The sequence below is a fragment of the Dermochelys coriacea genome, chromosome 12 (genome assembly GCF_009764565.3).
Source record: "Dermochelys coriacea isolate rDerCor1 chromosome 12, rDerCor1.pri.v4, whole genome shotgun sequence".
Taxonomy (NCBI): domain Eukaryota; kingdom Metazoa; phylum Chordata; order Testudines; family Dermochelyidae; genus Dermochelys; species Dermochelys coriacea.
The window spans coordinates 23,886,609-23,902,705 of NC_050079.1; the positions used below are offsets into that span (position 1 = coordinate 23,886,609).

General features: G+C 39.0%; 1 protein-coding gene across 3 annotated transcripts in view; it reads left to right on the plus strand.

Annotated features, from left to right (window-relative positions):
• LRP3 (LDL receptor related protein 3) overlaps nucleotides 1-15,611 on the plus strand; it is a 48,212-nt gene extending 32,601 nt beyond the window's left edge. For all 3 annotated transcript variants that reach the window (XM_043494979.1, XM_038368383.2, XM_043494977.1), the window contains 4 exons: nucleotides 7,990-8,198; nucleotides 8,487-9,573; nucleotides 10,058-10,190; nucleotides 11,119-15,611. In XM_043494979.1, coding sequence (XP_043350914.1) covers nucleotides 7,990-8,198; nucleotides 8,487-9,573; nucleotides 10,058-10,190; nucleotides 11,119-11,934 — 2,245 coding nt within the window. In that variant the 3' untranslated portion in view covers nucleotides 11,935-15,611. The remainder of the gene's footprint in view (nucleotides 1-7,989; nucleotides 8,199-8,486; nucleotides 9,574-10,057; nucleotides 10,191-11,118) is intronic.
• The last annotated feature ends 486 nt before the right edge of the window (nucleotides 15,612-16,097 follow it).

The window sequence follows — 16,097 nt, forward strand, 5'->3', positions numbered from 1 at the left end:
TCTTGTTGGAGTCTGGTTTTGAAGCTTTTTTGTTGAAGGATAGCCACTCTTAGGTCTGTAATCGAGTGACCGAGAGATTGAAGTGTTCTCCAACTGGTTTTTGAATGTTATAATTCTTGACGTCTGATTTGTGTCCATTCATTCTTTTACGTAGAGACTGTCCAGTTTGACCAATGTACATGGTAGAGGGGCATTGCTGGCACATGATGGCATATATCACATTGATAGATGCGCAGGTGAACGAGCCTCTGATAGTGTGGCTAATGTGATTAGGCCCTATGATGGTGTCCCCTGAATAGATATGTGGACAGAGTTGGCAACGGGCTTTGTTGCAAGGATAGGTTCCTGGGTTAGTGGTTCTGTTGTGTGGTGTGTGGTTGCTGGTGAGTATTTGCTTCAGATTGGGGGGCTGTCTGTAAGCAAGGACTGGCCTGTCTCCCAAGATCTGTGAGAGTGATGGGTCGTCCTTCACGAGAGGTTGTAGATCCTTGATGATGCGTTGGAGAGGTTTTAATTGGGGGCTGAAGGTGATGGCTAGTGGCGTTCTGTTAGCTGCTCTTCTGACTTAAAGTGACTCATGCGACTATTACTTTGCATCTTATGCACAACATTTCATTTTAAGATCTCTAAGCACTTTACAACTATTAATGCATACAGTAAGCTAGAAGGCTTGCAGTATTATCCCCATTGTACATATGAGGAGACTGAGAAATAGGCAGGGTAAGTGACTTGCTCAGAGTCGCATAGCATGGCCATAGCAAAGTGGAGAATAGAATCCAGGTGTTCAGATTTCGTTGCTTTAACGACCAGACATGCTCCTTCCCTAATATTCTCATAAAAAGGTGTGGAAGGGGCAAACTGACGTTGTCACTTTTCTTGATTCAATAAGTTTTTTGGATTTTAGAAAAAAAACCCTGTGTGCTGTATTAAACTAGCTGTATTTCCTTTTATCTTCAGTTCTGACTGTCAGCAAGAGCAGCATTACAACATAGGATAGTTGGGGTACACCAAGAATCCCTAAGGGATGAAATTACAATTGCAAGTAGTTATGGTAAACAAAATCATTGCAATCTGGGCCAGTTTATTTTAAACCTGTTATTCAGTAGCTTCCAATAAAACAGTGCCCTGTTCTACATATGGATGAAGGAGATTTGTCTCCCAAGGGCATTCCCCTTGAGCGCTTTGTTTTAATATTTTCCTCTCATATGTCTGTATTGATTTTCCTTAGCTGCGTACCTTTTCATGATTTCTCTTTTCCCTTCCATAGTTTATTTTTTAGACTCAGCAGAGACAGGTTCAACAATCAGCAAATATGTTTGCTTTTTAAGCTGCAGGCAAGAGCAGCTGGCCTTCAAGAATCTCTACAATCTGCATTTAGGATAAAAAGTTGCTACTTGTAACCATTTTCTTTAGTATTTTAAGCTTAGATTGCATTTTTGTTTTATTTGCTGGGTAATCTGCTTTGATCTGTTTGCTATCCCTTAAAGTTCATCTTTTGTAGTTAATAAATTTGTTTTTGTTTTGTCTAAAACCCAGTGTGTGGAATTCATAACTGGGGAGCAAAAAGCTATTGCATATCTCTCACCACATTGAGGGAGGGGATGAATGTCATGAGTTTATGCTGTATAGTTCTCTGTGCAGCGCAAGATGGTATAATTTTGGGTTTATCCTCTAGAGGGGGTGAGCACTTGAGTACTGGGCAATTCCTTAGCTGAGCCTTCTCATGCGTCTCTGTGTTTCTGCAGCTGGGTGTGTCCCTACCTGTGTGCTGGTGAAAGTGTGAGACCGGGAGTGTGTCTGCAGCTTGTCACAACATTACAGGGTGAAAGGGAGCCCAGGCTGGTGGATCAGGCAGGCTCAGTGGTACTCCAGTTGCAGGTGGCACCCCGGAAGAAGGGGGGGGAACCTGTCACGCCCTCCTTAATCATTTTGGAGTGCATATCTTTTATCTGATTTTGCTTTAGTAGTACAAATCATCTGCCTTGTGAAAATTCAGCAAAGGTTCTCTTGAAATTCCTATTCAGGCCATCGCAGTACAGGAAGCAGCTTTTACAACTAGGGCCTGTTCCTGCAAACCCTTACTAATCTAAGGTTTCAGAGTAGCAGCCGTGTTAGTCTGTATCCGCAAAAAGAAAAGGAGGACTTGTGGCACCTTAGAGACTAACAAATTTATTTGACCATAAGCTTTCGTGAGCTACAGCTCACTTCGTCGGATGCATTCAGTGGAAAATACAGTGTGAAGATTTATATACACAGATAACATGAAACAATGGGTGTTTCCATACACACTGTAACGAGAATGATCAGGTAAGGTGAGCTATTACCAGCAGGAGAGTGGGGGGAAAATACCTTTTGTAGTGATAGTCAAGGTGGGCCATTTCCAGCAGTTGACAAGAACATCTGAGGAACAATTGGGGGGAGGGGAATAAACATGGGGAAATAGTTTTACTTTGTGTAATGACCGATCCACTCCCAATCTTTATTTGAACTCTAGGGTACAGATGTGGGGACCTGCATGAAAAACCCCCTAAGCTTATTTTTACCAGCTTAGGTTAAAACTTCCCCCAGATACAAACTATTTTACCTTTTGTCCCTGGACTTTATTGCTGCCACCACCAAGCATCTAACAAATATAACAGGGAAAAAGCCCACTTGGAAACGTCATTCCCCTCAAAATCCCCCCAAACCCTACACCCTCTTTTCCAGGGAAGGCTTGATAAAAATGCTCACCAATTTGCATAGGTGAACACAGACCCAAACCCTTGGATCTTAAGAACAATGAAAAAGCAATCAGATTCTTAAAAGAAGAATTTTAATTAAAGAAAAAGTAAAAGAATCACGTCTGTAAAATCAGGATGGTAAATACCTTACAGGGTAATCAGATTCAAAACCTAGAGAATCCCTCTAGGCAAAACCTTAAGTTACAAAAAGGCACAAAAACAGGAATATACATTGTTACAGTGTGTATGGTAACTATGTATATAAATCTTCCCACTGTATTTTCCACTGAATGCATCCGATGAAGTGAGCTGTAGCTCATGAAAGCTTATGCTCAAATAAATTTGTTAGTCTCTAAGGTGCCACGAGTACTCCTTTTCTTTTTACTAATCTGAGTAATCCATGAAAAGCAATGGGAGTGCTTCCTGTCATCCACGTGAGGCAGGTATATGTTATCCTCATTTTGTAAGAGGGGGGCAAATTCTAGGAGAGGTTAAAGGCATGATTTTCCAGAGGTGCTGAACACCCATCATTCAGTTGGAATTGCAGGTACTAGGCTCAGCCTTGACAGGCAGGCTCTTTGTGTCTTACTTGAGGTTACACAGCAAGTCAGTTGTTGAACTGGGAAAAGACAAGATTTCCTGAGACTCAGGTCCTTGCTCTAAACAGTTAAACACAATTTTTTTTAATTAGCCAATTAAGCCATCAGCTGTGTTCACAATCTGCCCTTGCTGAGAGAGTTTGGCAAACAGGAGTGACTTCTCTTGCTTAATTGGCTGTTCTGTTTTATATTGAGCCAGTGCTTTGCTGATTTATCCATAATATTTATTCCGGATTTTTAATGGATTTTCAGGTCCAAGTGAGGTACTTAACTTTTTCTCTCTTCTGTACATCTTTTATCACAATGGTTGGACCTTTTGTGTGTTACTGTCCCATGTTCATTTTTTGCTGGACCCAGTCTTTGTTTTTCTTTCCAAGTTTTAAGAGTTTGGGTTTTTAATATTTTTATTGTGTAGTTGTTCACACCTAAATCACTTCCAAAGGGGTATAGAGTATTCTTTATGCATAATATTGTATAACTAAATTTTGGCTGTACACTGCTGCTTTAAGTCCAAGCAGTAAAAGAGCTCAGCAGAGCCTTGGTTTCATAGACGGCATGTCTTTTCTAACTTACAGCAGTTGCAATGAATATTGATGATAAGCTAATTTAATACAGTTATTCGCAGTGACATGTGGATATTAGAAAGTCATTGGGAAAATGTAATTATTGTCCATTTCTTCTTTTTTGGAGCACTTTTGCAGACAGTATACATTATACAGTCAATTCTGTAATTTACAGTAAGCTCCCTGGATCCCTGCTGTATATCTGAAGTAGTCTTTAGTGATGTGATATATTGGTGAAAAGAAACATGTGTTTTACCTGTTTCTTGCAGAATTCTAGGAAAGCAGAGTTACAGCTGTCTTTCCATCAAGTCACATTAGAATTTTTTTGGTCCTCAAAAATTGAATATCCCCAGTATCTAGTGGGATATTTTTAATAGGTAGAACCTTGTAGTTTATTTAGAATTGATTATAAAAGTTCAACAATAAAAACAGACATTTCAGAAGGAAAATTAACTGAAGTTAATATTTCTCATTAAAGCATTTTTATTTCTCCCAAAAGATTCAAATTAATATGGCCAAATTTCACACTGTCATGCCCATCCCTCCATGCCTCTCTTGATTTCACTGGGGATGTATCACTGTTAATGAGGAGAGTTGGATGCCCAAGTCATTTAAAAAAGATAACTTGCTTTGAAATAGAGAGTAACTTTTCACCTTTTTATTAATTAACCAGAAAAAAATAAGTGATTTATTGGCTCAGTTGAAGGCTGCAAACCCTCTCGGGCTGTAAATTCATCAGCTTCCTTCATGTCCATTTCCTAAGAATGCATGAAATGAATCTGTGTTATGTGTACGCATTGGCAGTGTGAGCCTCTCCTCCCCTCTTCTATTTGTTACCATTAGCCATTCAACTGCCAGGCTGACTCTGCTGATAAAAGGATTTGTACTGTAGGCTGAGAGAGTTCAGTTGAATCAAGTCTCTAGAATAGTAAAGCTTATGGTTCATAGATGGTAGGATTTTAAAAAAAAATGGACTGTGGTAGCAGCACAAGATCACATTACCGGTGGTGAAAGATTGGAAATCGTGGAGGTCTGGCAAATTAATGTGGCAGAAACTTCCCATGCAAAGATTCTTGCCTTTGTGATCAGCTTTCTAAGTGGTAAACCGATTATGATTTGTACTCAAAATCTAATATTTAGTTGCAAAGTACAACTCAGTACCTAGTTCACACACACCAGCTTTGTTGGTCTCAACTCAATCCACAATTAAATTAGGTAGCGCAAAACTTATTTCTATCCCAGCATGCAGACAGTTTAACTTGTCAGGAAGCTTAAGGGGAAACTATTTTTGGAGTGCAACCCCCCCCATTCTCAGCAATATCCATTTAAGGAATGACACATTTTACAGTTTGCAGGAGACTGTTCAAGGCCCAAAATTACTTTCCTTTTACCTCTTGTTATTGCCAACACAGGTACGAGTTACGCCCTTGTTTCTATATCTCTTGTTTATATGATTTAGTAATAAACTAAACCCAAAATGTACATGTCCTGTGGCAGTTTTTTAAACTGTTTATTCCACAATATTTTTTCCAAACTGTAATTTGCTAGATGCTGATATTTGGGATATGAAGGTTTAGAAAGAAATTGCTGAAGGGAACACTTAATACGTTCTGCATCTGACCTTTCCATATGCTGGAATGGCTGTTTCCAAGAGACATGCTTCTTCATGGCCCCTTTGAAAGGATAGTTGCTCACAAATACAATTCTACCTCTGCACCAGTATACTTATCCTATGATTTAAGGGGAAGGATGGTCTTGTGGCTAAGTATGGGGCATGGAGTTGAAAGCCTAGGTTCTATCCTGTGGCTGCCTCTGAGGCATTGAGGAAGATCACTTAACTTCTCTGCATCTCATGTTCTCCGTTGGAAAATGAGGATAAAAATACTTCCCTAGCTCACAGAATTGTGATAATTAACTGAAAGACGTGTTGTTAGTAATGCATCTTGAGATCCTCACATGGAAACCATCTTACAAGTATAAGGTGCGGTTAATTACAGGCCCTTGATATATTGCAGAACTCTATCATCTGCAGAACATAAACTTATGGCAAGAGTAGGATAAGTTGACAGTGTAGGATAAGTTGACAGTGTAGTTCTGACTCTTCCGGGGTTTTTTTCTTTGTGCATACCATAAACATAGTGGTGTTGAAATTTCTTCATTTTAAATTAATAGAATTAAATGTAAGGCAGGACTCAAGAAGGACAAATTTTGGACAAATCCTCAAGATTAATTAATCACATTACTGGAGAATTATAATTAATCATAGAAATTAGAGATAGAAAGGACCTAATAAGTGATCTGGTCCATCTCTCTCAGGTTATGCAGGACTGTTCCCTTCAATATATTTTTCTAGTGAGTTTTTTATCCATTTATGACTGAGCATCTGCTACTTCACTTGATGGATTGCTTCACAGGCTAACAAATATCATTGGCCAGCGGATATTCTTGTTGTTCATCCATAATTTTCTCTTTGCTAGTTTCATCCCAATACTTCTACTTATAGGCAGTTTGCATCATTCTAAACAATTTCTTTCTTGCTTTTTCTTGTTTGCATATCTATCTTTCATCATCACTAAGAAGGCTCTGGAAGGACATACAGGACAGAGACCATTTTAATTTACCTTTTGTGAATATTCTGCCTTCCCATCCTGGCAGTGAAAATCGCTGGCACTATCTGCTTTATTAAATCCTTGGTTACAAGGATTTAATAGTATCACTGGTATTGGAGAATGACGAGTTTTTGGGATGTATCTTGCAAACTAGAGGATGACAGAAAACATCACAGAAGGAAAGGATTTGAAAAAGGTGAATTAAGGCATTTCAGTGCTGATTTGTCCTCTGTTGCCTAGATAGTTCTGGGGCACTGCACATATATTACTAGACTTCTCTCTGTTTTCACTTCAGTTTCGTGCTTTTAACTCCCCCCCTCTCTTTCCATTCTCTTGATGCCATGTCCTCTTTCTTGCTAATCATACATCTTTGTCATAGACCTTTTTTGGATATTGTGTATGCATTAAAAAAGAAGGATGATTGCAGTTTGAGATTCCTGGCTGGAGTGAATTCTTTAGTCTTCATGGCAGCTGCACTTCTCCTTGCCCCAAAGAAAACGATTTGGCTTACTTACAGTTTTCTGATATTGTGGAGTTAGGTTTCTGATATTAATTCCAGAAGGTCGTATACTATCATTTATCTATTCATGGAGCTTCCTCTGATATCTATGAAAGTTTCTGTGTAGAATGTGACCCATCTTTTCGGTAAGGCTTTCTCCATTTCTAAGGAGTCTCAGTCCACAATGTTATGTAATTGGGGTATTATGCTAACTTTTAACATGCTAGCCTTGGGTAATCCCATTTCAGAATGCAACAGGGAAACAAAACATGGTTTTGGTATCTTGGGTGTGTTTTTTATGACAGCGACACGCACATTCTCTCTCAAGGGGATAGCCCCAGGGTCCTGGCCAACACTTTCTGTCTCAAGGAGGCAAAGTTGTATTGTCTAGGGCTGTTGTGATTTTTGTGGAGTACTTTTGTGATTCTGGAAAGAATGGATTAGAGGAACTGTTCTGCATTCCCTTTGCCTTTGCACAGGCCAAAGAGTTGGTTGTTTCCCCCTTCCCAGTACCTTTGGGGTTCTTTGCACAGCTCCCTATTGTTTTTTGTACAAGAAGGGTTTTATTTATTCAGAGTTTTTAAGGCCAGAAGGAATCATTATGATCACCTAATCTGTCCTGAATAGCACAGGCTGTAACTTGTGGTTGAATAGAGTCTTTCTTTTAGAAAGGCATCCAGTCTTGATTTAAAAACTTCAAGCAACTAAAAATCCATCATTTTACCCTGTCAGGGCAGTTCTTTTAGCCTGGTGTTCATGTAAATTGATTTGACAATAAGCTTTATATATTATTATTATGAGGTTTTTTGTATGTGGCCCTTGAGCCTCTGGTGTAGGTGCATTTTCTAAATGGAAAAATGATGACAGCCATCGTTGCCTTCACAGTCACTGCACTATGAGTGTCTAACTTATTCCTATGAGATATTTGGGATGTGAAAGGCTGTGTCCTTAAATCCAGATTTTATCCTCTTTCATTTGTGTTTTCTTTGCTCCTGGCAGTTTTAAGAACTTTGACTTGGAGGACTCTCAGAAATGTGCAGTAGACTGGCTGATGATTGGCCCCTCTTCCAAGAGGGAAGAGTACAGAGTGTGTGGATCCTCCATACCACCCTCCTTTATCTCTGCACGGGATCATGTCTGGATATTTTTCCACTCAGACACATTGAGTTCGGGACAGGCTCAGGGATTTCGTCTTTCCTACATCAGAGGTAAAATCTCTGTACAGTTTTAATGAATTTTGTTGGACTACTCAGAAATACTCTACCACCCTAACCCCAAATCCTGTGACAAAAGTGGCTTCTGTTGACCAAAGTCTTTTGTAAATGCTGATGAGTCATTAGAAGCTTGTATATTTTCACCATTTGGCTTTATTAGAGAATTCTTCGGGTGAAGAGCTGGACCAAGAGTCAATGGCTGCACACTGGGATAAAATATTAGAACTAACACATGGCATCAGATGTTTCTAAAAGTTTTAATATTTTTTTTTCTCCCCACAGGAAAAATAGGCCAGACTATTTGCCAGTCTGATGAATTCCACTGTGTAAATGGCAAGTGCATTCCCAACACTTGGAAGTGTAATTCCATGGATGAGTGTGGGGATAACTCGGATGAGAGAAACTGCACCATCCCTCCAACAGAGCCTCAGTCTAGCATTTGCCCCTCAGGAACATTCCAATGTAGCATAGCCCATTCTACCAAGTGCTTGATAAACGAGTTGAGATGTAATTCAGTTAAAGACTGTAGTGATGGTTCAGATGAAGCTAACTGCCCTGATCTTTCATGTGGCAAAAGACTGGGTAATTTTTATGGGTCTTTTGCTTCCCCAGACTTATTCCGTGCAGATCACAGCCGGACAGACCTGCGCTGCACTTGGTATGTGGACACACAAGATAATCGGCATGTCCTCTTGCAGCTTGATTTACAGTTAGGGTACAATGACTATGTAAAGGTGTATGATGGCATTGGAGAGAGAGGTGATAAATTAATGCAAACTCTTTCATATCACAACAACAGGCACTTGGTGAGCATGGAGTCCTCAAAGGGTCAGCTCACCATTTCATATCATGCCAGATCAAAGAGTACTGGCCATGGATTCAATGCAACTTATCAGGTGAAAGGTTACTGCCTTCCGTGGGAACACCCTTGTGGAAGTGATGAGGAGTGTTTCACAGATAAGCAGCATTGTGATGGTTGGTGGCACTGCCCAAATGGCAAAGATGAAGAGAACTGTCCAGCTTGCCAGAAAAATGAATACCCGTGCGAAGGAAACAGTGGACTGTGTTATTCAATACTTGACCGATGTAATAACCAAAAGAACTGCCCAGATGGCTCAGATGAAAAGAACTGCTTTACATGCCAGCCAGGAAACTTTCACTGTGGCACAAATCTGTGTATTTTTGAGACTTGGCGCTGTGACGGCCAAGAAGACTGCCAGGATGGAAGTGATGAACATAATTGTCTGGTTATAGTGCCCAGAAAAGTCATCACAGCTGCTCTGATTGGGAGTCTTGTGTGCGGCTTGCTGTTGGTGATAGCTCTGGGTTGTGCATTTAAACTCTATTCACTAAGGACCAGGGAATACAGGTGAAAATCTTGTATGTTCATAATGTCCTAACTTTATTAGGTGAGCCTTTCTTTCAGTCATTTTAGGGAAAAGAATAAAATATCCATTCAAATGAATTTTGAAACACACAGTAAAACTAAGCCAATGAAACTGATGGGATTTAAAAAATGGCAACTGTGCTGTTTTTTCGCAGTAAAAGCTAATGGCCTACATTTTGGCAAGTAGCTATTTGACTGTCTCTTCCTCTATATTTATTGAATAATATGCCTGTATCCTATACTGTTAGTTCTTTTGCATATCTCAGCATCCTAGTGAAGAGAAGGGTTACAGTGGAGTTACCTTTACTTCTGTTGTTATGAAAACATCTATTTTAATGTAATACTGCCCTTCTGGCTGACACTAGCCCTGAGGGAACTGGGAGAGAAGACTCTGTTTTTAGAAAGGTCTGTCTGTGTAATTTTTGTGGTTTCCTTCCCCATTTTACTCTGGTTCTGTTGGTTTCAGAGCATTTGAAACCCAGATGACTCGTCTTGAGGCAGAGTTTGTACGACGTGAGGCTCCACCTTCCTATGGGCAGCTCATTGCACAAGGACTTATCCCGCCAGTTGAAGATTTCCCTGTTTACAATGCATCGCAAGTAAATGGTTTCATTCTACATTCAAACTATCAAAAATTGGATAGACTGAATGAATCTGAAGCAACAGTAACAATAAAATCACTTTAATTTATGGAAATGCTCTTGTAACAACATGTATTTAACTTCCTCTGTACTGAAGAATTGCAGTTATACGTTTTTGTGATCTAGCTAAGTTTTCTAGTTAGATGGGGACTCATCAGTATGTTGAAAGCTAAATGTATAAAAAAAGTTTTACATCAAAATAGCAATAAATAGACAAATAAATAAATAGACAAACTAAAACAGAAAGGAGACCAGCATTTCAAGCTGAAAGTACAAAGGACTTTCTTTTGTATAGAAAATACAATAAGGAGTGTGGGCATTTGTCTTCTGAAAAATTCTGGAGTTATTTTTAGTAACATGCAAAGTTTATTAACAAAAAGTTCTGTTGTATTTTTGTACTCTCCCATATCTGCCTTCCCCTCTCTCTCTCTCTCTCTCTCTGTCAAATGCATTTCACTCCCTATTGTGATAACTTCATGACCTGACACAGCACTTGTAATTATGTAAGCAGAGGGGAGGTTTGAGGCATCAACTGTTATCAAGTTCTCCTGTCATTGCTTGTGAGACAGGATTCAGTGGACCAATAGTGTGGTCCAGTATGGCAAATCCTGCCTCTAACCATGCTGAGTTGATTGCTGGGGTCGGAGGGGGGTTGTTAAATGCAAATGGTGAGAAAAATTTCTGGAGGAAAGAAGTTTGATGCAGACTGAGCAGTCTTTGGCTTGATTTTTAAGCAGGAGTTTAAGCTTAAACTGTAACCTTTCCATCTGAGTAGCATTCTTAGGAGTCAGATGGAGAATTTAGTGGGCAGGACAATCTTAGATATTAGATAGTGTTCTCCAATGGAAACATCAAGAAATTACAGTTTCTTGGTTCTGTTTTATAGGCATCTGTGCTGCAGAACATCCGAACAGCAATGAGGAGACAGATGAGACGTCACTCATCGAGAAGGAATTCATCTCGGAGGCGCTTGGGCAGACTCTGGAACAGACTGTTCCACAGGCCACGAGTGAGAGGGCAGATCCCACTCTTAACACCTGCGCACACTTCCCAAACAACGCTGAGTGATGGAATTATCAATCACACAGAAGGGAATATCCAGAATCCCTCACCTTCCCCTGAAGGACCTAATCCAGAGGCAGAGACTTATGGCCAGGCTAGAGGGCTACAAGAAGCTGGAAGTAGCATTTTGCAGCCAGAGACTGAAGCCACAGAGCCATCACCCTCTAGTGTTTTATCTAATACTTGCACGGCTGCACAGGAAGAGCCCGAGACTGGACACAGTGACAAATCTTCAGGTGCTGAGGAGACCTCCAGCACTGAGCTTATACAAACCAGGAGGGTGGATTCAGAAAAAGCTTTCAGAGACCCTTTGTCTGAAAGTGTTACAGAAACACTCTGTGGAGGATCGGTGTCCAGGAGGACTGTCGCAGAGAACAGTAATTTAAACAGGAGTCATCCGCTGAGTGAAGAGCCATGTAGATTACCCTTAAAAAAGTGGGAGTCCAATTACTCAGACAGCCCTATGAATGTTTGTATTCAGGTGGATGGACAGCAGCGATGTTGCCCTCATTCCTATCGGGAAGAACCTTTGGGTATTCATGTGGCTTGTTGCCATTCTGTGGAAGTGCCAATGCTAGAGTCCTCTACTCCCCTCTCAGAAATCAATACCAGTGATGATGAATCGTTACTAGTTTGCTAATGACATTTTGTTTTGGCCCTGTAGATTTTGTAACTTTAAAATGTACATTGCAGTGCACACTGATTATAACCGACACATCCATGCTCTCAGCGTAGTCTGTTAGAACCAATGTGCATTTATCCCAGAGGCAATAGAATACTTATGACAAGACTGTGGGACAAATTTTGTCTTTGTTGATATGCTTGAAACTCCAGTGGGGTAAAACTGGGCCAATGTATGTATTCAGGGGCCAAGAGTGAGTGAGAATCTATTGTCACAATTCGTGAGTATTTCCATCCTCCTTTGTTTCTTCTGTGCATTTATTCACTTTCACTTTGCAGTCAGGGAATTTGAGTTTGTTTAGTTTAAAGTCACTTACTATTGACATTAATGTACTAGAAAGAAATCAGTTGGCAGTCTATGTAGGCATCAATCACAGGGAATTACAGCTGTCGGTGTTCAGCTAGAAAAATCAAATTGTTGTCTTTTTAGATTATTGGTTTTAATTAAAAAATGTTTACAGAGCCCCAAAATATATTTAGCAGAAAGTCAAATCACTATGGCTCCTCTTTCTCTTTTCTGAAAATTACCACCTTTTTCTCCATTCCCTTCAGAAGTGTATTGTTGGCCATAGATATCCAAAAGCATCCATTGCAACTAAAGTTTTTGTATTCTGCATACAGAGAAGAATCAGGTTTTTTATCTGCCATAACTTTGTAATAACAAATTAGCCATGTAAACGATAAACTGGAGTGCATTGAGCCCCATTTGCAGCAACACATTTATATTATCATATATTTTATCATATTCACAATGGTTTTGTTAAGTTTGAATTTTTTTTCTTCTTCTTTTTTTTTTTTAGCTCTTAGTATCATGCCATTTTAGGGCATGGTCTAGAGCTGTGGTCTGCAACCTGCTGCCTGCAGCTCTTCAGGGTAATCCACTGGCAGGCTGTGAGACAATTTGTTTACATTGACTGTCCACAGGCACTGCCTCCCATAGCTCCCAGTGACTGCGGTTCGCTGTTCCTGGACAATGGGAGCTGCAGGAAGCAGCACAGGCCACAGAGACATGCTGGCCGCTGCTTCCCGCAGCTCCCTTTGGCCAGAAATGGTGAACTGCGGACACTGGGAGCTGCAGCCGGCCATGCCTGCGGATGGTCAATGTAAACAAACTGTCTCGGGGCCTGCCAGCGGATTACCCTAACGGGCCACAGGTTGCTCACCACTGGTCTAGAGAATTAATCAGTGCTTCCACTCTCTCATTAGCTACAGTGGGAGTTGCAGTTAGTGGATTTTTTAATGGTATGGTCATTCTTTTGTTCTTTTAGATATATGCTAGTTGAAAAGATCTGCACCATTTTCAAAACTGAAAATGTGCAGACGTCTAAGTAGTTTGGGTAGACCCCTGTGCCTTTTGCTTTTTAAAATTTAATTGAAAACAGCAAAGCTATTTAACTAGAAGATGTGGTGATGTTGCCTAGATAGGAGTGAATCACTACAGAACAACAAAAATTATCTGGTGAAATCTTGGCTCTGTTGAAGTGAATGGGAGCTCTGCTATTGACTCCAATAGGGCCAGGATTTCACCCATGTTTTAATGTATAATTTCTACTTTAGTTTTCCTCTTCTGAAGAAGCACATAATTTTAAAAAATACAGTCAGGAATTTTTTTTAGACTGGAGAAAGTAAGTTCGTTGCCACTCCTTTATTTGGAAGCAGGTGCAGGATGGTGTGTCTCAGTACTTTGAGACCTGTCTACTACTGTAGAACAGCTTCCAGTTTGGAAGTGAATAGGAGCCTTAACTCCAGATTGTGCTGACACAGTTATTAATTGATCTTCTATTAAAACTACACAAGATTCAACTTGAGCTGCACAATCCAAATAGTCTTTAACTCCTGCAGGTCACTTGAATGTGATGGGAGCTGAGACTGTGCAGTGAAGGGTGAATTAACACCTGAGTGTCAAGATGTTTATCCTTTTAATGGGCTATATTCTGCCCTGGATCTTTTTACAGAACTCCCAGTGGGAGTCCCAGCCAAGAAATGAGGTCAGGGCTAGGCCCACTGTGCTTTGGCTGGCTTTGCCAAATCATAATGTGAAAGAACAGTATTGATGTGCTTTATTTTTTCTCTGACACAAATTACTTTTATATTGTGTTTTCCAGAACCAGGAAGAAGCAGAAGATTCAAAATTGTAAGAACATTAGGAGTAGGCAAGGGTTTTGGTCAAAGTGTATTTCAGTAAAGAATCATAGTTACATTAAGTAAAAAAATAAAAATACTGTTTGGTCAGAGATTTCCTTCCACATATTTCTGTGGTCAGAGATCATTTAGCCAAACAAAAAGGTAGTTTTGAGACTATTTTACTTTCCTAGCCTTTGTAAGCATTTTAGGTTCCACCCCTAAAAGATCATATACTGTAGTCATTAACCTGCCAGGGAGGTTTGTGTCCAAGGCTACAGTTTTTAGTGTCTCTTTTTGTCTAAAAGTAATTTTAAGTACATAGAATTGTATTTATAAAATAGTAAACTTAGTTATAATTGGATGGAAGATTACATTTCAGGGTAAATACTTTACAAACAAAAAGAACCTTATAAATAAATGTATTTAATTCTGTTACAGAAACATATTTCTTTCTATAATAAAATCATTTTGATCCTACTAAGCCTTAAATTATATTATCACTATTGTAATGTTCTTCTGACAATTTAAGTTGAAATATGTACTTCAGAACATAATGATCTTTTGGTACAGCAGTGCACAACTAGTAACACCATCCTTTAGCTTAAAATAGATATAACTTCAAATAATTTCTTAGTATCGCTTTCATACATATTTTGCTTACTGTTGAAGATCCATTTTGATAACTAAATGGTAATTTAAATGAATCCATTTTTATTTCTTCCTTGTATATTTAAGCATCACAACTACATTTACAAAGATCTAGGAAACTGAAAAATTGAAGCAGTAATGAGGTTTACAAATACCATCATCCAGGAAATATTCAGCTTCCTCTTTGTGGAAACGTATTGCCCTGCATAACTAAAATATACAGCTCTGTTGCTTTTTGAAAAGCACATAACTTTTTTGTAGTCTGCAATAAACTGTGATTTTTTTTTAATCTAGTATATTGCTTAAAGTGAAGAATCCCTAACTACTGTTAAACATTTTGCAGGAGAAATGTGTTGTGTTCTGTAACTACAAACGAGTTGTGCATTACGGTGTCACGGACTGGAGGGACTCGATAGAAGATATGAGGTTTGCCTTACTATAGACCTAGTATTTTAAAGATTTATTTAATTTTATTTAATTTTCCATGAAGAAACCTTTATTTTATTTGTTTTAATATAAATTGCATGTTAATAAAGGCTTAAAAATAATTGGAAAAACTGTAACAGAGACAAAAATGTAAAGGAAAAATGAATAACCTTTTCTTTGTTCCTTTTGAGATGAGGGAAAGTATCATCACGCTTCAGTGGCTACATAAGCTCAAGTTACTAAGCCAATAAAATTGTTCAAATTCTTATTTTTATGTTAATCTCCTAGTGCACTTCTTGGGATCTTTGAAGTTTTTGAATGAAAGGGGGAAATATTTTAACATTTTAAAAAAAATAATGTCTGATGTATTTAATTCTCTTTAACCACCTTAACCACCGTTCTTTAGCAAGAATGGTGCAAGCATTAAAGAGAAAACTGAATTCCAAATGCTGTTCATCTCTCTTGTTGCTGTTAAAACAATGAGTCACAGAGTGTCTGAACTTTCTGACATCTGTCAGTTTATACTACCGTCCTCTAAATGTAATTTTGTTGTGTAACTACCTTCTTGGGTGATTTTTGTTGACATCTCACCCTGCTGCAACATTTCACTTATGTTTGTATTTATTCCATGAAAATTCTAAAACTTTACCATACTTTATCATGCATATGCCTTAGTTTGAACATCTAGTGCCAAATTGTCAAAGGTACTTAAAAATGCACACCCACAATTCCATGTGCTACACAACATTTGCAAATCAAATATGCCTATATTTGCAGTTATCTTCTTTGCTCATCTATGTGCTTATTTTAGTGTACAAATACTACATGTGTTTGCATGTGTGTAGGTATGTAGAAGCCCTCAAATATTTTATATTCACTTCTTTAGAGGCATATCTGAAAATTTGTCCTTAATTCTTTACAGCA